General features: G+C 45.5%; 2 protein-coding genes across 3 annotated transcripts in view; both read left to right on the top strand.

Moving 5' to 3' along the window:
• Window positions 1-9146, top strand: part of Tmc7 (transmembrane channel like 7) — a 50707-nt gene extending 41561 nt beyond the window's left edge. Inside the window, exons 13-16 of the mRNA XM_032892809.1 lie at window positions 1893-2023; window positions 2936-3091; window positions 5116-5194; window positions 6839-9146. Coding sequence (XP_032748700.1) covers window positions 1893-2023; window positions 2936-3091; window positions 5116-5194; window positions 6839-6919 — 447 coding nt within the window. The 3' untranslated portion in view covers window positions 6920-9146. The remainder of the gene's footprint in view (window positions 1-1892; window positions 2024-2935; window positions 3092-5115; window positions 5195-6838) is intronic.
• A 2422-nt stretch (window positions 9147-11568) lies between these two features.
• Window positions 11569-20131, top strand: Coq7 (coenzyme Q7, hydroxylase). 2 transcript variants are annotated; one of them, XM_032892810.1, is made up of 6 exons: window positions 11569-11776; window positions 15332-15510; window positions 16618-16732; window positions 17698-17837; window positions 19305-19373; window positions 19892-20130. In XM_032892810.1, the coding sequence occupies exons 1-6, from the start codon at window positions 11644-11646 to the stop codon at window positions 19967-19969; spliced, it is 714 nt and encodes a 237-aa protein (XP_032748701.1). In that variant the 5' UTR covers window positions 11569-11643; the 3' UTR covers window positions 19970-20130. The 2 variants fall into 2 exon arrangements, with proteins under 2 accessions (XP_032748701.1, XP_032748702.1); XM_032892811.1 differs by having other exon boundaries at window positions 11570-11716; window positions 19892-20131.
• Window positions 20132-21991: the final 1860 nt, after the last annotated feature.

Consider the following 21991-nt stretch of genomic DNA (forward strand, 5'->3'; position numbering starts at 1 on the left):
CAGAGCTCGGTGACTTGTGGAGGCCCAGGCACAGCGCATGGTCCCCAGGCATCGTGGCAGAACCAGGTGTTACGTGAGTGAAGTAGCCCTGCCCGTGACTGGCTTGCCCGAACGTACTACTTTGTTCATTATTATAAAAGCAAGTCATTCTCATTCGTTTTTAAATGAAGACGGAGATCTTTTTAAAGATTTATTTTTTAATTCTCTCTCTGCATGTTTATTTGTATGTGTGTATATGCAGGTATATGTATGTGTATGCATGTGTGTGCACATGTGTGTGTATATGTGTGTATGTGTGTGCATATGTGTGTATGTATGTGTGTATATGTGTGTTTGTGTGTGCATGTGTGTGTATGAGTGTGTATATATGTATGTGTGTGTATATGTGTGTTTGTGTGTGTATGTGTGTGTATATATACACTCATGCCTCAAGGGGTTAGGTTCTCAGATGAATATTTACAGGCAGTTGTGAGCTGCCTGGGGTCAGTGCTGGGAAATGAATTTGGATCCTCTGCTAGAGCAATACGTGCTCCTAACTAGAGCTGTCTCACTATCCCCCATGCTCATTAAGCAATAAAACAAGCATGTAAATTGTAATTCTCACCCCTTCCTTGCTATTTTTTTTGTTAATAAGCCTAGGATTTATTTTTATTTATGAGCATGTGTACATGTTAGGCAAATATCATGCCCACCGCAAGCCTAACATTTATTAATTACCTAGTCCTAGCCATTCAAAAATGGAAATAATAGAATTCATAATGATGATGGTGACAATAATGGGATAATAATGCTATGAGCCTGTGCCCTCAGTAGCCCCACTTCCTGTGGATTGTCCCCTGGTGCTTACCCCCAGCCCTGGAATACCCACTGATGTTTTAGGAAGGAGAATGCCAAGGCTCAGGGGTTAACTGTCCCCTGATCACACAGTGTGGCCGTGTTTCCCTGAGTGTTGGAGTCAGGTGTAGCTTACCATGGCTGAGCATTGGCTCTCCCCTATGAGAAGGACCTTGCAGTGGGCTGGACTTTATCCTGGGAGCCTTTGGCCTTAGACTAGTGTTCTCCCATCGTCATTTGGGAACATCAAGTAGCTGATATCAGAGGAGGAGGCAGGAGTGTGGACACACACAGGGAAATCCCGGTTGGCTAGTGTGTGAGCTGTAGTGAAAGGCAGGTGTGTACAGCAGTCACTGCTGGCTGACCGTCCCTAGAACTAAGCTTACAAGTTTCTTTGGTTCCTATGGAACTCAGAAACATTTCACATTTTCTGCAGAAGTGCAGGTTTAAAAAATCGGAAATAGTATGCCTTTCTAATTCTCTCCCTCCTTTTCTACTTGATTTTTCCTTCAAGTCTTTTCCTCTCTGTGTAAATATTTTTAACACATAAGAAAGGTTATATGTGTGTAAAATGTTCAAGCAAAATATCTCCCTGGTTGGCATAGATCTTTATAGATCCACTTTATAAATACCTCTGAATAATAAAATAATAAAACTTTAATAAGTGTATGCTATACAGGATCTTGAAATTTAGCAGTTTCCTTCCACTGCGTGGGATTTAACAGGCTCTCATCCTTTTAAAGTGCTGCATACATTAGATCTTACAGACCTACTTTGAGGAGTACCTACTGTTGGCTTTCAACATTCCTTCTGGATTATTCCGTCTGCTCAACAGTTGTGGTGTTACTGTGGTTTTGGTCCATTCTCCCTAATATGTCATCAACATGAATTTCCCCACAACTGGACTCTGGGCTGAGGATTCTTCCTTTTGATCTGTGTGACACTGTACCCCAGCAGGGGTAGACACTTTGCAGTGGCACTGTCTGTGTGTGAACGTGTTCCCTCTCAGAGGCCCTCCTCAGGACTGTTACTTCTTCCCCTTCTCTTCTGTTCTGTAGTTGAGTCTTCTCTACACCTGCAGACCCTCCCCTCGGCAGTTCAGAGCGTCCAATTCTAACTTCTTCTTCCTGCTGGTGTTGCTGATTGGGCTGTGCTTGGCCATCATACCTCTGACAATCAGCATGGCTCGGTAAGTGTTTCTTCATTTTCTAAAACAGTCCTCGGTTTTGTGACTTGCATCTCGTTACGTTCAAGAACTTGCAATTCTTCAGGGCTTTTCTAGAGTGATCTGCCCTCAGAGACCAATACGTTTCTGCCGGCTTCTCCTTATCTATCAGTTTTTTTCCTTTGTTTTATTTGATGTTGACACTTTTCCCTCCCAGTGCTGGGAGCAGGTAGAGACAGCTGGGGAGATGGAGATGGGCAGATCCCAGGGACTCACTGGCCATCCAGACTGGTCTAAAGGGGTAAGACCCAGGTCTGGTGTTCACTGAGAAGCCTTGCTTTAAAAAAGAAGGAAGATACTAATGTTGACCTCTGGCCTCCAGGCACAAGCAAGCACTCTCATACACTCATGTGTCTATGCACATGTGTACACACACACACACACGAGGGGAGAGAGAGAGAGCAGAGAGTCAGAGAGAAGGGATGAGAGAGGGAGGAAACAGATTGCTCATTTATTTCTGCCAGCTTCAGATTTCTCAGTTACCCCAGCACAGTCTTCTTCCCAGGTTTATTTTAAAGGAACAGTCTTTCCCACTTCCCACATTCGCTCAGCTGTCATATCTTTTTAGTTGTCTTTGATTCTCTGGGGAGTCTAGGCCACTTTCTCTGCCTTGAATTAAGAGACTGGAGGATACATACATGTCTAATTGTTTTTATTCCATGGCATCAAGCTTACTTTTCTGTCTTGAATGTCCTGTAAAGGGAAAGTTAGACCGAGAGACTTGATGCAATTTCAGGGTCAGCATTTTCAAACATAATATCCCAGAAACTTCTAGGCTGAGGAAGTTTGCTTTAGGCTATTGTAAATAAATATGCTGGCCATGCAGAGGCAGACCTCTCTTCCTGGGCTGAACTTCCTCCCTCTCTGTCCTGGCAGCATCCCTTCCTCAAAAGCCTGCGGCCCATTCACCAACTTCAACACCACCTGGGAGGTTATCCCCCAGACCGTGAGCACCTTCCCCAGCTCGCTGCAGACCCTGATCCATGGCGTTACATCAGAGGCCTTTGCAGTGCCTTTCTTCATGATCATCTGGTGAGTGACAGCCAGACCAGGCCAGTATTTCTCACTGAGACATACATCTCTTACTTGGGAAATGGAGTTTGTGTGTTAGAATTGTTGGGTTCAGGAATTGCCTCACAAACCACACAGACACGGATCTCAGTCAGACAGGGATAGTTTATTGAGTAGATGCTCCAGGGACTTGGTCCAGATTCGGGAATTGAACCATGATGCTGAGCTAATATTCATGCCCTAACTTGTCTACCAGGCAGGATAGGACTTGTCTAACATTCATGTCCTATCTTGCTGACCAAGATGTCAGTTACCCACATACATGACTCTTTCTGCCAAGTAGGATGTCAGTCCCCAGGAAGGTCTTGGGAACTTAAACTCTACTTGGCCACTGCTCAAAATGGAAGTCTTATTCCAAATAGTTTCTTATATTGGTGCAGGTGTCTTTCTTATGTTGGAGTCCATCCCAGGGGCAGCTTATAAAGACAAATACTATAAAAGCTTACATGGGTGCAGGAATTTCTGTTGGTTGGTTGGTTCGGATCCAAGCTTATTGTGGGTAACTATACAAAACAGTTCTACTGACTTCTATCGTGATTGGCTTCCGAGGGCACAGAACATAACAGAATTTGTAATCTTGACATCAGAAAGTTTCCTAGTAACAGCAGAAACATATGAGAAAGTTTCCTTATAATGGCAGGTGAGCCAGGTAACTGTTACCTTAATGTTTTACCCAGGTCCCAACAGAATGCCGGCTAGATTCACAGATTACACGTGTGAACTGAACCCCGAGGTCCTGCTCATAAAAAACAAATAACCGTGGCCTTTTCCTAACATCTCTGGTGGTTTGCCTAAACCTCACACTTGAGAGAGAGAGAGAGAGAGAGAGAGAGAGAGAGAGAGAGAGAGAGAGAGAGAGAGAGAGAGAGAGAGAGAGAGAGAGAAAGAAAGAGAAATATGGATTAGTGAGCAACAGAGAAACACCAGAGAGCAGCTTGCACTGAATCCTGGCTCGGCCATATATAAGCCACATTTAACTGCAACTAAGTGTGCCTTCTGCCTTCTGAGCCTTAACTTACAAATGACTCTTATCCTATGATATCATTAGTCCAGTAGAAGCCCACTATAGGAAGCAGGTTTAAAAAAAAACTCATGAAAAGCGGAATCCTATCCCTTGCTGAGATTAATAAAATGAATTAGGGACGCTCAGCTGACTGATGTGGACTTCCCAAAAGCTGTGTTCCCACAGCAATGGAGTTAGTGGTTTGCTCAGTGTCCCTGGTGGTGAGCATCCGCTCTGCCTTTGCTTTCCTTGGATGCTGTTTCTTGGAGGGACTTAGAGAATCTCTAGGTGTCCTGGCAATTTGGCCTTCATATTATCAGCCCTGTCTGGGGACATTAAGGCAGGAAAGGGGTGAGGGCTTACCCTCCATCCCACTTGGAACTGTCCCCGAAGGTAATTTGTCCCCATCTGAGACCCAGAGTTGCAGACAGGAAGCTGTTGATGGCCTTTAGTCCTAACCTTGTTGTCACCGGGTTTTCCTGTACCCATCTCACAGATGAGGAAACTGAGGCCAGAGCACTTGCCCAGTGATCGTTCATAGTGAATTACTGACACCCTGAGCTGACTTTCTGGACTGTACCTCTTCTTACTTCGTCATTGTGCATGTCAGGGGAGCATCATTAATTTCATATTTAGCATAGAAAGTTAAAGATTTATAAGTCAGAACCTCCTGGCTCCAACTGTTTCTCAGGCTGTCTGCATCAGAGATATGAGAACTTGCTTGCTTAGTTATTTTTCCTAGCAAAAGAAAATGTAGTTCAGATTAAATGTTCTGTGTTGGTTTCTAGTGTGGCCTGTGGGTATCATGATGAACCAGTGAGTGTTGGGCGGTTTTTAGTGGCCTTAGATGACACAGGCTCCCATGTGAGGCCTAGAGTGGTTTTTGTTGGCCTTCAGATGATACAGACTTCCCTGTGGGTGCTAGGTGATTTTTTTAGTGACCTTCTGATGATGCAGGTGACCTGTCTGTCTTGCCTTGCAGCCTGGTCATGTTCTACTTCATTGCGCTGGCTGGAGCACACAAGCGGGTGGTGGCACAGCTCCGAGAGCAGCTGTCCCTGGTAAGGAGGCACAGGCCAAAGGGTCATGGCTCAGGGCCATTAAACAAAGACTCAGGGCATGGTGGCACAGGCCTGTGACCCTCGCACCCAGGAGGCTGAGGCAGGAGGCTGCAAGTTCTACATATGTCTGGTCTACATAGAGAGTTCTACACCAGCCTTGACTTGATAGCAAAACCTTGTTTCAAATAAAGGGGAAAAATTAGAACAGCTCTCTTTAGTTTCAGTCATTCACTTGGTCCATCCAGCACTACACCAGAAAGACAAGGTACTAAAGAGTTAGAGATGCTAACTCTGGAATGGGGAGATAGATCCGTGTGAAGTGCTGCTGCCCAGGCATGAGGACCCTGGGGTCAACCCCAGCATCCATGGAAAAGGCCAGGCATCATGGCCTGCATTCCATAGACCCAGCAATGGGGAAGCAAAATCAGGTGGATCTAAGAACTGACTGGCCAGCAGGCTAAATTCCCAGCAAGTTGCAAGTCTAATTAAGAAACTGTCTCAAAAAATGGTGGACCAGGGAGTGGGGAGAAGGCTCAGTGGTTAAGAGCATTTGTTACTCTTGTGTAGAACCTGAGTTCAATTCTTAGCAATATATAATATAGATGGTGGCTTCCAATCAGCCATAATTCTAGTTCCAGGTGATCTGACACCCTGTTGTGACCTCAGAAGGCACCAGGTGTGTATATGGTGCACATGTATACATTCAGAAAAGCACTGATCCACATAAAATAAAATAATCAAATCTAAAAAAATTAAAACAAATACTACCCTTACCTCCCAACCCCCATTTGAAAAATGATACTTGAGCTTGACCTCTGGCTGCCACATGAATGTCCACATACATGTACACATGTCAACACACACACACACACGAACATGCACACATATACAAGGGCACATATATACAGTAAATTCTGAAAACTAATGTTTATGTAAATCATAAAAGCAAGGTGTATGGGGTGATGGAGGGCCCAGGTTACTGCAGCCAGTGACTGGGGAAGACCTGTTGAAGGCAGTGACAATAAGTAAGATGTGAATTAGGGCAATAGCCAGTTATTCGAGGTCCTGATTAGGGGTGGGAGGGCCAGTGGGGGAATTAGCCCGGCACTTTGGGGAGACGAGAGAATGTGTGCGTCTGGAGGGCTGTGAGGGATGAGGTTAGAGGCAGGATAATTCTTTAACACTAGCCACAAATCACTAAATTGCTTGGCAGATCTGATAGGTTTGGGTTTTATTGAGTATTTGAGATAGACGATGTTTGTCTATCTGAGACTAGTTCTTTGTAGCCCAGGCTGTCCTCAAATACAATATATATTCAAGGATGTCCTTGAACTTCTGATCTTCCTACATTCACTTCCTGAGGGTTGGGGTTACGGGCATGGGCCACCACACTTAATTTATGCAGTGATGGGGATGGAACCCAGGACTCCGTGCAGGCTGGGCCCTGAGCCACATCCTCAGCCCCATGTACATTTCTAGATCTCCAGCTATTTGTGTGGACAAGGGGCTATGATTGGGACTTCGGGGAGGGAGACAGGCTAGACTGGAAGACACTGTGGTGATCTAAAGACTACTCACTAGCTAGAAATAGCTTTGTACAGTCCTAACATCTGAGATGCTCTTTGAACCTGTTTGTCTTTTTAGGAGAGTCGAGACAAGCGTTATCTTATCCAGAAACTAACAGAAGCTCAACGGGATGTGCGGAGCCAGCCGGCTTTAGCATGAAGATGCTGCCTGCAACTCCTCAGCACATAACTCTGACGACCCTACAAAGTCCACCGGGGTTTGAGTGGAAATGGCTTTTGGTGACTTAGCCAAGCAGGCTGACCCCCAGCCTGACCCCACAGGGAGTGGTGGCTCGCCGTGGGCTCCACCAAAACACTAACGTCTCAAGCTGCTCAGCCTCTCAAGATCAGAGAGGGGAGACTTTTATTTATTTTGTTTTTGTTTAGACTTTTGTATTATTTTTAAAAAGGGTGTGTGTGTGTGTGTGTGTGTGTGTGTGTGTGTGTGTGTGTTGTGTTTTAGAGTAAAACTGAGAGTTCTTTGGAAGCCTTTCCAAATGCCCTCCCAATGCCACTGTGACTTAAAATGAAACCTGACTGCTTTTTTTTTTTTTCAAATGGACAGGAAGCTTCAGATGCTAAGGCTTAGAACAGCTGACAGGAATGTACAGAGGCCATCATGGTGGCAGAAAGGAAGTCCATCCCTGCTGTGTACCCCGGACACACTTGAATTCCCTCCCAGGCCAGTCAGTATCCCTCCCTTGAGCAGGAGACTGGGGCAGGTGGCAGCCTCAGCTTCTCAGCTCTCTGGGACTTTTCTCCAGCCTTGTTCACTCCTCCAGGGAAAGTGACCTTAGCCAACTGGTTAGCCACCAGCCTTTAGTCTCCACCTGGCCCCAAGTTCTAAGATCTGGTGACAGGATTGAAGAGGGGTCTAACCGTGCAAGGTGCACAGAGAGTTCCTCTCTGTTCTCCAAGTGTCATTCCTCTTCCTTGCAGGAGCTCTTCACTCCTGAAGGACATGGAGTGTATCAGAGCCAGGCTGCAACATGCCTTTTGGTACTGGAGCTGGGTTTAAGGATCAGGGGTTATATGTGTGATGTCAGATACAGGTCCACAGCCTAAGAACAGTCCATAACGCAAGCATGCGTTAGGTTCCGACTACTTAAGTATACATTTCAAAGGGCTAGGTTTTGTTTGCCCGAGTTTAAAACTTTGTGTGTGTATAAAAACTTTGTTTTTATAAAACATTACAAAGACAGAGTATCTCTTGAGATCTCCTGTATCGTAAAAGCTGTATTTAATAAATACCTCATCATGAGCCTCCCCAGAGGTGACCCTTTTAGTGGTGTCTGATTTGATCTGCTGTCACTCAGTGTGCTGCTGTCCTGTGATGGACAGGTGGAGTCTTGTACTGTTTTTCACTGACTCCTAACCTTTACATTTCAATTAATGTTTAGAAAGCTGCCAGGAAGGATTTCCCTTCTCTGACCACTGTGTTGTTCTTCAAAGTGATTGGCTTTTCCCTCTGGAAGCAAAGCAAACTTGTTGTGGCTTATATGTCTGTCTGTGTATAAAGGGTGCTTTGTCAGGGGCGTGTGTGTGTGTGTGTGTGTGTGTGTGTGTGTGTGTGTGTGTGTGTCCATGTCATGTCTGAATTCGTATAAAGGGCCCTTGGTCAGGTGTGTCTGTGTGTGCACATGCACATCCGGAGGTGGAACTCATATCTTCAAACTCAGCACAATCCTTTCTTTCATCTTCCATGAGGCTGTTAACCTGGGATATTTTTGTTCCTGTGGGAACGTGTGCTTCCTAACATTTTCTTGTGTTTGAAGATCTATGAGGTTTTAAGCCCAACAAGAGTAGTTTTGAGTAAACCAAAGTTCATTCCATCCTCATTTTACAAATCCTAGTTGTTGGCATTTTTGCCTAGTGTCTCCATGCAACACTCTTGCCCTCACTGTGGCCCTGATGATCTGCCTTCCTGTGTTTGTGGGAATGGTGGATAAAATGAATGATATATTTTATTACAAAACAGATACCAAAATATGCCAATTGTATGTTGGTTTTAGTTAGAGCTGCTCATGTGCTTACCCCTTACTTGAATATTTTTCATAACTTTGAATAACCAGGCAATGTCTATAGTTTTAAAGTGTGGCTCTCTAACAGGTATGTGTGAAACTACTGATACAGTGTCTTGGAAGTTTAAAGTATGGTTGTCCCGCAATACTCTGTTGCTCTTTGCCACTGAAGTTAGAGGAAGTAGCATTTTGACATCCATGGATGTGTTAGGTGAGTCTTGTCTCTTCTCGGCTATTCAAAAGAAAAAGCATGTTTGTGTGTTTTGAAGATATCTTAAGCATTTTATATATTGCTACCATTGAAAGCCACTGTTTGTATTTATTTTACTATTCTATAAAGATATAATAAATATTGAAATAGCTATATGTGTTGGGTGTGTGTTGTGAATACAAATTGCTGAATTTCTCCTTAATAATAGCTTAACGTTCTCTGCAAGTAGCTCCCTCTTTTATATATCTGTCTAGCATTCCGCAGTGGCAATACACATTTCTGGTAACTGTGCAACCATTGATGGGTACTTGAAGTGGGTATTGTCATTTGTCCCCCATACAAACACTGGAAAATTGAACTTTAAAGACCTTTGCAAACATTTTCATTTCCCTTCTTCTGCTATAGGCACTTGTTCTGTCTTCCTTCCTTCCTTTCTTCTTTCCTTCCTTCCTTCCTTCCCTCCCTCCCTCCTTCCTTCCTCCCTCCCTCCCTTCCTCTCTCCTTCCTTCCTCCTTCCCTCCCTCCCTTTCTTCCTTCCTTGGCAGAGCCAGGCTTGCAGGTTCTTGCAACCACAAAATGTTCTCATCCTAGTAAAGAAGGAGAATCCAGTTAGACAGGTCTTTGTTTGCATTAACTGTTACGTTGGCAAATCAGATCTTGCAGCCAAAAATCTGATGGCAGCTAGCCACTATGCTAAGTATTTGGAAACAGAAGAATTCATTTTTTTCCAGGGTGTTACAAGGTCTGACCCTGTGAGAACTTCTGGACACATCTTTACTTCATAGACTGAGGCTCTACCAGAAACCCGTCCAGAGCGTGAGAAGTACTTGAAGCCTAGGAAGTGCCCTTTGCTGTGTGACTGTGAACCAATGCCTTCACCTTCAGAGACAGTTCCCTTACACTTAAAATACAAAGCTAAGAAAAATTTGCTTTTTCAGAATATTTCAGAATTTGATTAGGGAAGCACATACTCTGTTCTCCTTTGAAAACATAAAAGTACTTACCATAGAAAGTATGAGATCACTGAAAATTACAGAGAAAAATGAAAATCACTCATAAGCACACAAATATTTTTAAATAAGGAACAGAGGCACGAAAGAGGCTGAGATAGGTAGACTGCACCGAGTTTAAGGCCAGCCTGGGTGACATAGCACGTTCAAAGACACCTGGATACAGGGTGAGATTCTTCTCTTATAACCATAAATAAATAAATAAATAAATAAATAAATAAATAAATAAATAAATAAATGAAACAAAGAAAGAAACAAAGTAAGCAAACATAGATGGAGGTGAAAGGAAAATGCAGTAGTCTAATTTTCCCCCACTTAAGTGTTCTATTTTATCCCAAATTCTTTCAACGTTCATCGTACTGACACACGCCTGTAAGCTCCAGAGGCCAAGGCGGTCATATCACCAGTATGAGGCAAGCCGCAGTGATGTAATCAGATCTGACCTCCAACCATAACCTACATTTCAGGGAGCTGCTAACTGCTCATGAATCGTTGTTTTTTAGCATTCTCTTGACGGTAACTTTTTAAAAATGGTGTATTGGTGTCATATGTGCAAAGATTCCAGAGGAGAGTGCTGGATCCGCTGGAGCTTCCTGATGTGGCTGCTAGGAACCAAACCCAGGTCCTCTACAAGAGTTCTCAACTTCTGAGCTGTCTCTCTAGCTCCATTTTTTAACATTTTACTTACAAAAATTTCCAATAATTACTAGTACGTACATCTCAACATTTCTTTTATGATCCAGAAGTGGAATACATGGGAAAGGCTTTGAACGTGTGAAGGCTTTGAGAGCCAGATTTAGGCTGAGCATTACACAGGAATGTTAAAGTACCCTTACTAACCCTAAGGCCCAGAACGTGGGCTTGTCTTTAAGACTGCACTATACTAATTTGAACACTATAGTTATATAGAATAGTTTACCAGTTTCAATTATTTTACAGTAGCTATCAATAAAATACATTAAATGAATACATTAAAAAAAAAAAACCAGGGTCTTATATACTTTATTGATTTGAAAATTTATTCTTTTGGCTAGACCCTAGCTGTCAATTATGGATACATACTTTAAATGTTTAATGTATATTGCTAAATTTTTCTTCTCTTAACACACAGCCATCTTCATCACTAATGTGCACTAGGGCATGAATAATCCAGCAAAGTATAAATAACAATGAATGAAACAAATCTCAATAGGAAAATTACGAAGGAACAGGAAATACCATGGAACAAACCGTCAAACCCACAATTACACCGAAAACGGAATGTTTTACCAGGTAATTGCTACTGACTTTTAGGTGTAAATAGGCTCTTAATAGAGAAAAATAATCTCCGTAACGTGGAGGAAACAACAGTGTCCTACGGGTCGCCTTCACGGGGCAGTAGGAAGCCCACATACACCGCCTATCTAGGGGCAATTGTGCTTCAACCCTAAGAGCAGATCGGGCGCCTTCACGACATCCCAATGATCGACAGGGAGCACAGCCAATAGAGTACATAGATCGGTCATTCCCAACCAATCGGGTGTAATCTAGAGCCTAGGGGCGTTTCCGCTGGCTCGGTCTTCCGCAGCATTTAAGCGTCATCACCCTGAGTCGAGAGCGCGATTGGCGGGACGCTTGGATTGTGGCTGCAGTGTCACCAGCGATGAGCGGCGCGGGAGCGATAGCGGCCGCTTCCGTGGGATGCCTGCGCACTGGTGTCCCGAGGCCTTTCTCAGGTACCGGCCGCTCGCGGTCGCGGCTCGGCGCGGGGTTCTTCGCCGGTGACTATTTGAAGTGTAGGTCACGGATGTCACTGGGAAGACGTCTATACGTCACAAGCACGCGACATGGGGGTGGGGTTTGTAGTAGGTCAAGTTGATTGACAGGAATGGGCGAACTAATGCAGGATTCCCTGCGGGGGACCAAGTAATTACCAGTCTGTGACGTGACGTCAATGCAGTGTGAACTTGAGTGTCCTGCAGTGTCCCTCCAGTCTCCACTCAGAGCTTTCTCGAGCAAAGAAGCCTTCTGACAATAGTATCAATCTGTTACAAATGCAGATTTTCGGGTCACGCTCATTATCTACTGGATTGATATGTTTTAGATTTTTTTAAAAAATGTGTGTGTGTGTGTGTGTGTGTGTGTGTGAGAGAGAGAGAGAGAGAGAGAGAGAGAGAGAGAGAGAGAGAGTGCGTGCATTAGCGTGTACACACGTGCACAATATTAAATGCCAGAGAGGCCAGAATTGGGATTTGAATCTGGCCCTAGAATAACAGGCAGTTTGTGAGTCCCTGTATCTTAGTACTGGGATCCCAACTCAAATTCTTTGCAAGTGCAGTACACATTCTTAACTGCTGACCCCTCTTTCCAGCCCTGGAATCTGTTTTTATCAAGTCTCTCATGGGTTTTTTTTGCACTGCAAAATATGGTAAGCTTAGAATTTGGAATGGGGAGAGGTCTGGATTCAGGTCTGAAATCATGTATCATCTGAGCTGCCCCAGAAAATCATGGTCATTTTCTCACAATTAAATCTTCAAGCATTAGATTTCTATTTTGCCTGAAGGCAATACTAATTGCAGGTTTGAGATTGTTTTTTGTATATCCATGACTTATTAAATAATTTCATTAAAACTACATCCTTATGATAAATAATAGGCTAGTATGGATGAGTAATCGGGGCGTGCACACACCACCATCACCACCACCACCACCACCACCATCACCAGCACCATCATCACAAAACATGAAGCTTCATTAGATGTTGTTGTCTGTGCCCACCAACGCTTGATTCCAGGACTGTTTTACTTTCTGAAAGAGAAGAGTGCTTAGCAAGTGTCTGGATATTATTCAAGACATGCCAGCCATAGAGATGTTTTTCTTGATGATAAATGGATCAGAAGAGAGTTTTTAAAAACCTCTTTGTATGTTATTTATGTGTCCGTAAGCCACTTAAAAATCTTCTCATTTGCCACTTAAAATCGGGTCCCAGGTACCACGGTTGGAACAGCACACTCGAGAGCTTCCAGCTCTGGGCTTCAGTTCTATTTAAAGTATGTAACAAGGCAGTCAGGTCGCAGGGATATGAATTTTAAGGCTCCCTGCTAACCCACTGAACAGGTAACAACAAGAATCATTTGTTTTCATTTATGAAGCAACTTGGCTTTCTTTCTTTCATTTAACCTCATAATAATAAAAAGAAAATCTTGTTTGTATCTCCTTAAAAGAATAAAAATAGCCCTGCTACTGGGTAGGTTTTGTTTTTGTTTTGAGACAGTTCTTCACTCTAGCTCTGGCTGACCTGGAAAATGGCTGTGTTTGCCCGGATATCCTCCATCTCACAGAGCGCTGCGAGAATTAAGAAATATCTATACTGACTTCTTAGGTGAAAGGACAAGCACTACCCTCTCCCAGTCACTGAGTGCAGAGGCTGAGTTTTAGGGAACATTCCAGCATGTTCTCGGGTACAAAGAATCCTGTTCATCACACCTCAAAAGCCAGCTGCATGAACTTGGCCTGCCTGCTCAGCCCCCTGTTATTCCTTAATATACCTTTTTTAAAAAGGAGTGCTGGGTTGCCTCTGACTTTCTTTGGTAAAAAGTAAGCGCACAAGCAAACAAGATTGTGTTGAGAAGTAGAACTGGCTCATCAAGTCTGTTGTCTCCAGACCCTACTTTCTGCAAGGAGACAAGTTGGCCAGAAGCACAAGCCCTTGAACTTGGACACAGAAATGCAACAGGTCCCTGATTGTGTCCCATCGCTGTCCCATAAAGTATGGGCCTCCGACCATAGAGCCCCACTGAAGACAGTTTGGAATGGTTGGTGTCTTAACACTGGGCAGGAGACCTGAAGTGCCGTGTCTGCTTTCTGGACTCCGTTCACTTTCTAGAGTCAATGAGCGGAGTGAGGCAGAGCATGTCGTGCGCAGTAGGCCAAAGCTAGTCCACTCCTGCAGAATCCGTGTTTCTTTGCACACGATTGCTGATTGTCCCAGGACTGTTGATGTAGTAACTTGGTGGCAGCTCAGGGGCAGGCTTGATCTCCAGCACCATAACAAATAGATCCAGCCTTTAAAATGCTACTTGGTGGCAAAGCTCATGTTCCCAACTATGGCATGCATACACACCCGACTCTCCAAGCCTGCCCTGTGGCCTTGAGTCCAAAGACCTTAAGCCTTCTTGATGAAAGCCAAAGATATACATGAACTTTTTCACCATTTTATGAAGTTTGCTCAGGTGAAGAGAGATGCCTTCCAAAGGCGTGGTGGTTATAGCAAACAGAGCCTGCAACACTTTAAACACCATACCAGAGTGCAACTGGAGCAACAAACCAGAGGGCCTGTGGGTTTCCATGTTCATGTGGGGTGAACACACCTTACTACAGGACCCTTCTGGGAGGAGGTAAACATTTAAGCTCCTCTAGTCTGGGGCTTGGAGAGTATAGCGAAAGCGTTTGCCATCTGTTTCCTCAAAAGAATTTACATTTTTATTTTTTTTTAAAGATTTATTTATTTAATGTTTGTGAGTGAGTACACTGTCATCGGTTTCAGACACACCAGAAGAGGGCATCAGACCTCATTACAGATGGTTGTGAGCCACCATGTGGTTGCTGGGATTTGAACTCAGGACCTCTGGAAGAACGGTCAGTGCCCTTAACCATTGAGCCATCTCTCCAGCCCAAGAATTTACATTTTGAAGAAGAACTTAAGTCTGAGGTCAGGCAGGGTCTCAGTCACCTGTCCAGGGAACTGCTGTATTAAAAGAACATTGAAGTTCCAATGTGGGTTTTCCAGGCTTTGCACCCTGAGCTTTTTCAGAATATCAACACTGGCTGCTTCCCAGGGAGACATGGGGGGAGCACGGTGGCTTTGGGTGCACTCCAGGGGCTTCTGCTACACAGCTTGAGGGGAACCTCCCTTTCCTGAAGCAGCTGTCATGTCAGCTGCCTGGTGAGAACACGTTTCAGCCTTTCTAGATTCCATATGTTTAAGGTAAAGCCAGGAGCCCCAGACGTAGGTGAAGTCTTTAGGGTTTGAGCATTGCAGATGATAAGGAATGCACTGATAGATGTGTCCAGCCCTCGGGCTTGTTTGGCCTTGATTCTAACAAGCCTTTCATTGTGTCAGCAAAAAGGCACCAGGCCAGTGACATGGCTCAGTGTACCAGGGCTTGCTGTCAAGCATAAGGGCCTGAGTTCCACCCCTAGTACCCACATGGAGGACAGTGAGAACAGATCCTGCAAGTCATCCTCTGCCACAGGCATGTCAACACATGCACACAAATAGGGATATGTGTTCATGAATATCAGTGTTCTGTGTGGACGATGAAAGGCTGCCACTTGCATTTTCGTTGCAGCTTATGGGAGAGGCCTTATCATCAGGTGTCACAGCACAGGAATGACCTTAGACAATATTAACCGGGCAGCCGTGGATCGGATAATCCGGGTGGATCACGCTGGTGAATATGGAGCAAACCGCATCTATGCAGGGCAGATGGCTGTGCTTGGACGGACCGGTGTTGGCCCTGTCATTCAGGTGGGTTCTTCCCATTGCTCTGCTGAAGCCCTCAGGAATCACTTTTGGCTGTGTGCTCCAATGGGAGGCACTGTGGAACAAAGCATATCCTCTGTTTATCTAAAAACAGAGACACATTGAATGTGGCTGGGTGTGGTGGCGAAAGCTTGTGATCTCAGCACTCGGGAGCCGGAGGTAGGGTATTCTCTTGGGACTTTGAGGCCAGCCTGGTCTACATAGGACGTTCCAGGTCAAAAAGAATAGGGAGAGGAGAAAAGTAAGAGAGAAAGAAATTGGGTCTGGAAATTGAGTATATCTGTGGTGTTAATGTTTCATCTCAGAAAAGGCTAAAAATCCCTCCATTACAAGAATGTTCTGTGTGCCAGGAGGCTATCGTAGGCTTGTCCTCACAGAGTGCCAGAGAGAGGGGTTAATAGTCCCAAAGATATAGGTTTCCTTTCCAGCCCTCTCACCTACTTCTGTGACCTTGAAGAGGTCACACGACCTCTAGGTTTTCATTTCCCTGTGTGCAAACTAGCCTGGTAACCCCCAACTCACTGGGTCTGGCTGGGGAATAAAGAAACCCATGTAGAGCCAATGGTACCATGACACATGGCAGCTTAGCATGTGTCCTTTAGATTTCCAGCAGATCCCAGTCCCCAGAGCTCACGTGTAAGATGGTGTATATCTGCTTGTGGCCCCTGCACATCTCTATTTTGAAAAGTCCCCATGCCAGGAGAGTGACTCATTGGCTGTCCTGTTTTCTATTGAGAACAGTCTGTGAGTTTTCAGGACACAGGTTTTTTCGTTGTTTTGTTTTGTTTTTCATTATTTTCTCTCATGGTTGCTTGAGTCAGTGGCTCAGAACCTGGAGTTCTAGAAGGCTCCCTGTGCAAGCTGACCGTGTGGTCATTGAGGTATCTGATGGTCCGGAGGTAGAACACTTAGTTATGTCTGAGGCCTTGGCTCTTCGTTTACCTTGCAGGCTCTCTTCTTTTTGTGTTTTGCTTTTATCTCATGGATATTTAAGAGGATGGAAGATAGCATTACACCAATTCCTTATTACCTCGTGGGTACTCAGCTGTGCCATGTCCCTGTGATACCTCTTTTTATGTTTTTCCCCCCTAGAAAATGTGGGATCAAGAAAAGAACCATTTGAAAAAGTTCAACGAGTTGATGGTTGCGTTCAGGGTCCGACCTACAGTTTTGATGCCCTTGTGGAACGTGGCAGGGTTTGTCCTGGGTATGTGTCTGTCCAGCTGCCACTTGGGCTCTTGGTGATGGGTTGTTCATGCCTCTGGAACCCTTGTCATAGCCTCATCCAACCTTTTAAATTTTACTTTGTGTTTTCCTAAAGTTAAATTGAAGCTGATGAAACTGATTGATTTTTTTTTTTTTTGCTTATATTACTTTAAGATAGAGTCATCATTTTATAAATGGATGCTATGATAACTCACAGAGGGAAGCTAGGATTGTGCAGCCACAGCCAGATGCTCTGTCCTGAGGATCCTAACCCAAGAGAGTTTGAGTGCAGGAGTGGTGCTGCCCACCTCTAACCCCAGCACTCGGGAGGCAGAGGCAGGCAGATCTCTGAGTTTGAGGCTAGCCCGGTCTACAAAGTGAGTTCCATAACATGTGCGTACACACACACACACACACACACACACACACACACACACACACACACACACACACACACACGGGGGTTGTGGGGGAGAAGAGCAGAGAACCCAGACAGCACTCTAAGCTCTCTGCAGAGAGAGGGTCAAACCTCACTGAGCCCACGTGGTGGTGCATGCCTGCAACCTCACTACTGGCAGAGGCAAGAGGAAGGAGGATACAAGTCAGCCTAGGCTACAGAGGAAGTTCCAGGTTAACCTGGGTCTCATAGTGAGACCTTGTCTCAAACAGAACAAAACAACCAAATAAAACAAAATCCATTCAAAAAGAGCTTTGTGCCTGGCATCTGATATGAGCTCCAGCCACTTCTCAAACATGGGGTGACTGTTTCAAGGGATTCATGGGAATATCTAAGTGTCCAGTGCTTATGATCAGCAGGTACTGCTGACATCAAGAGGGTGGGTATTGGGTGCCATCAGACACCCTGAGAAGCACCACACCGCCCTCCCATAGAGAGTTCAAACCCAGATGTCAGGATGCCTCACAAATGACCAGCAGCATGTGGCTTGACTGGTTTGACGATTGTAGGGGCAGGAACTGCCTTGCTGGGGAGGGAAGGAGCAATGGCCTGCACTGTGGCAGTAGAAGAGTCTATCGCTCATCACTACAACAACCAGATCCGCATGCTGATGGAGGAGGACGCTGAGAAGTACGAGGAGCTACTGCAGGTGACTGACTGTGTGCTTGCAGGGAGAGACTGACTGTGTGCTTGGGGGGAGAGACTGACTGTGCGCTTGTGGGGAGAAAGGGCAGGTGGCAGGTACTAAGGAGACAGGGGCTTAGACAGCTGGGGAAAGGGGTGTTTCTTCTACATGAGACACAGACAGGTCATAGAGCTCAGAGCTGTCCACAGTCCAGGTCTGTGTGGCCTCTGCACATCCATGACTCAACAGCACAGGGTGAACAAGGATGGCATCATCTAACATGCTAACTAGACAGAAAATCTGCAAGGCCTCAACCCTACACAAAGAAACGTAAGCAATGCAGGAAAGCCGAGGTGGGCGGGGTGGTCTTCTCAGGGAAGAGCACATGGTTTGTCCAGCGCCAAGGGTCGGCCCTGAAAGCGTACACCCAGGGAGGCGCTATATGAGAAGGGAAGAGAAGGCTCGATTTAAATATGTGTAAGCAAACACACATGCCCATGCCACAGCAACTGGTGAAAAGAGAGACCACGGACTTGAGATCAGAGAGGGGAAAATGGGAAGGTTGGAGGCAGGAAAGGGAAGGGAGAAATGATGTAATTAACTTATAATTTCAAAAATAACATTTTAAAAAATGTTGATCAAATCTTCAGGCTGAATGATTTTTCTCAGGTAATTTTCTATAGGGAAGAAGGAACTATTTAGCCCAGGCGGTCTTATGCTACTGGCCACAGCAGATCCTTCATCACTCTCGCCAGCTGTAGTTTGTTTATTTAAATCCTGTTTGTTGTACTTATGAGGCAAAGGCTTGTCTTGACTCTTGGACCTGCCTCTGCCTTCCAAGGGCTGGGGTTGTAAGTGTGCATTCCAGCACTGGGCCGTGTGGTGGTCTGAGTAAGCATGAGCCCCATAGTTCCATATATTCGAATGCTTAGATAGGGTGGGGAGTGGCACTATTTGAGAAGGATCAGGAGGGTTAGGGTTAGCCTTGATGGAGGACGTGTGTTGTTTGGCTTTAAGTTTGCAAAAGCCCATGCCAGACCCAGAGTCTCTCTTGGTCTGTAGGTCAGGATGTAGCTCTCAGCTACTGCTCCAGCACCAAAGTGCTGCCATGTTCCCTGCTGTGCTGAGAGTGAACTAAACCTCTCTTTTATCAGAGCTGCTTTGGTTATGGTGTTTCTAAACAGCGATAGAGCAGTGACCAAAACAGGCAACAGCTCTCACTTTTTAAAACCTAAATCATCAACTGGCAAACTCTAGCCTGCGGCCACGCTTGTCTCCTAAGTAACTCTTCTTAGAGCCACGGCCATGGTTTCTTCTTGCAAGGCTGCTCACCCACTGGGATGACAGAGTGAAGAACTGTAGCCCTTCACAGAAAAAGCATGTCAGCCTCAGCCATATGCTGGGACCGGAAGCTCTGGCCTGCAAGCGGGATGAGCAGCAGGTGACCCGGAGCGCTGACTTACCTGGGTTTGCGATTCCTTGTCTTCCCAGGTCATTAAGCAGTTTCGAGATGAGGAGCTTGAGCACCACGACACAGGCCTGGAACATGATGCAGAGCTGGTAGGGCCGACTATTACTGCTGGTGCTCCAGGGAGCGGGTTGAGGGGCCAAGGTTTCTGTTCCCAGAAAGAGACATTTGAAAGTAAGGTCACAAAGCAGGGATACACACGTACCTGACAGAAAGCACACAAGCTCAGCTTCGGTCCATGGTGAGGCTCCTGTGTCCTGCTGTTATTATCCCAAGAAACAACCCAGGGGTTCAGTGGCCATAGATGCTTCTAGCATTCTGAATGGCTTTTGTTTCGAATTAAATCATTTCCCAGATCCTGTCTTAGCCAGAGGAGCCCACACCCTGCCCTGACAGTGAGTCTAGGTGACATCTGAGAATAGATGCACCTCATGGGGTCTCCCTGCTGTCCTTTTAGGTGCTGGTGTTGGATCCAGAGCCTTGCTGGGCAAGTGCTCTTCCACTGAACATTCCTCCTGCCCCATTTGCTTCTTTTCCAAGCTCAGGGTGCCATCCATGTTAGACAAGCACGCTACCACCCAGCTATAGCGTAACCTTTTGCTCTCCGCAGGCTCCCGCATACACCTTGTTGAAGAGACTTATCCAGGCCGGATGCAGTGCAGCCATATACTTATCAGAAAGGTTTTAAAGCACGACTACTGAGCCATCTCAAGAAAAGATGGCCGTAACTCAAGGAGCGGTGTTTGTGGAGGAGGAACTGCAGTTATCACTGTGTGCGATTTGTTAATACAAGAGGCGGTGTTTGGGGGTTGTGTCACTGTTGTCAATAAAACTCCTCGGTGCTGGTTTCCTTGGTTTTCTTGTGCTGTGACGCTGGCAGTAAACTAACCCTGCCCACCTTATGGCACATGCAGATGGTCTTCCCTTGGTTTTGTAGTTAGTTTGGGCCTAAGAGCTTTCATTAGTTAGCAGGAATCTTTTCTGTAAGATCTATTTTACTTTTATTGCCGTGTGTATGTGCATGTGTGTTTGCATGTCTTTGGAGTGTTGGGTCCCGTGGAGCTGGAGTTACACGCAGTTGTGAGCTGGGAACCAAACTCAAGTCCCCCGCAAGAGCAGCAGGTGCTCACTCCTAACCCCTGAGCCACCTCTCCAGCACCCGCAGGAGTCTTTATGAGGAAAATAAATTGAGTTTTCAGGTTAAAAAAAAGGCATGTAAAACATTAGCGAGACTGGGAAGTCTATCTGGGGAAGCTGTGCATTCTGATTTCCACGTGACATGGCAAAGCACTGTGGTAGCTGGGTCTCCCGAAAGTCCTCACCCAGAGCCGATGATGGGAGGTGGTGAATCCCTCACCCTAGAGGAGACACTTGAAGGGAGAGGAGGCTGGGAGGTGGTTAGATAAGGGGGCAGAGTCCTCAGGAGTGGGGTTAGCGCCCTTAAAAAATGAGGCCTTAGGGAGACCCACAATCCATTCCATGTTGTGCCACAAAAGCTGCTATCTATGGGGACACAGACATCATAGGACACTAACCTGTTGGCCCCCTGATCTTGGACTTCACAGCCTCCAGAACTGCAAACAAGAAGCTTTTGTTGTTCACAAGCTCCTGAGCTACAGTATTTTAATAGCAGTTCTTGTAGTCTAAGACAGGATGGCATTACCCCAGTCAAAAAAATATACTTAAGTTGGGTGTGGTGATGCAGGCTGTAATCCTAGCACTTGGGAGGTGGAGGTAGGAGGATCTGCAGGAGTCCAGTGCTGTCCTCAGCACACATCAAGTTTGAGGGCAGCGTACATGATTCAACCTCAGCAAACAACCACAATAAAATATAGAGCGGTGCATTATTTACAATTAAATTGTAATTTCTGCAAGGTCTGCTACCTCCTTAAGCGATTACTGACCAAAATTTAGCACTTCTGTGAAATATTTTATAATTTAAAATTTTCAAAATATATTAAAAAACAGCAACAACAAAGCAGGATCAAGCAAAGTGTGGTGGTGCACACCTGTAATCCCAGCCGTGGGAGGCAGAGGGAGTTAGATCTTTATGAGCTGGAGGCCAGTCTGGCCTATACACTGTGTTCTATGACAGTCGGCTACATAGCAAGACTCTGTCAAATACAAAAATCCAAAGCCAATTAAAAAAAAGTCACCAGCTCCCTTCTCACAGCAGAATGTCCCTTGAAGCTTCCCAGGAGGCTGAGGCAGGAGTCGGAGTCCCATCTGAGCAATACAACAAGGAAAAAAAAATGAAATTTGCAGACCAAATTTTGACCTAGTTGCACTGGTCAGTGGTTCGCATAGCCTAGTGCCCCGTCATCAGCATCTCCTTGTCAGAGCCTGAGGTGAGCTGGGTCTTGCTGCCGTGGCTCTGGCTCTGCAGGGCAGTGGAAACCAGATAGTTTCTATGCTGTAACCTCTTCTTTCAGCACTCAGGAGGCTGAGGCAGGAGGATTACAAACTCAGGGCCAAAGTAGGGTTCCTAGTGAGACGCTGTATCAAGAAAACAAAACAAGGGCCTGGAGAGGTGGCTCAGCAGTTAACATTTGCTTCTCTTCCAGAGGACCCCGGTTCAGTTCCTGCACCTATACCGGGAGGCTTAGAACCACCCATACCTCCAGCTCCTGGGGGTCGAATGTCCTCTCACCTAGGACCAGAGCATTCACACATAAATAAAAATGAGAGTAAAGAAAGAACAGCAAAAGTG

The sequence above is a fragment of the Rattus rattus genome, chromosome 2 (genome assembly GCF_011064425.1).
Source record: "Rattus rattus isolate New Zealand chromosome 2, Rrattus_CSIRO_v1, whole genome shotgun sequence".
NCBI lineage: Eukaryota > Metazoa > Chordata > Mammalia > Rodentia > Muridae > Rattus > Rattus rattus.

Coding starts and splice junctions, on each gene's coding strand:
- Coq7 (XM_032892810.1), top strand. CDS start 11,644: ATGAGCGGCGCGGGAGCGATAGCGGCCGCTTCCGTGGGATGCCTGCGC. Junction 15,511..16,617: donor GTGTTGGCCCTGTCATTCAG/GTGGGTTCTTCC, acceptor TTTCCCCCCTAG/AAAATGTGGGATCAAGAAAA. Junction 17,838..19,304: donor AGTACGAGGAGCTACTGCAG/GTGACTGACTGT, acceptor TTGTCTTCCCAG/GTCATTAAGCAGTTTCGAGA.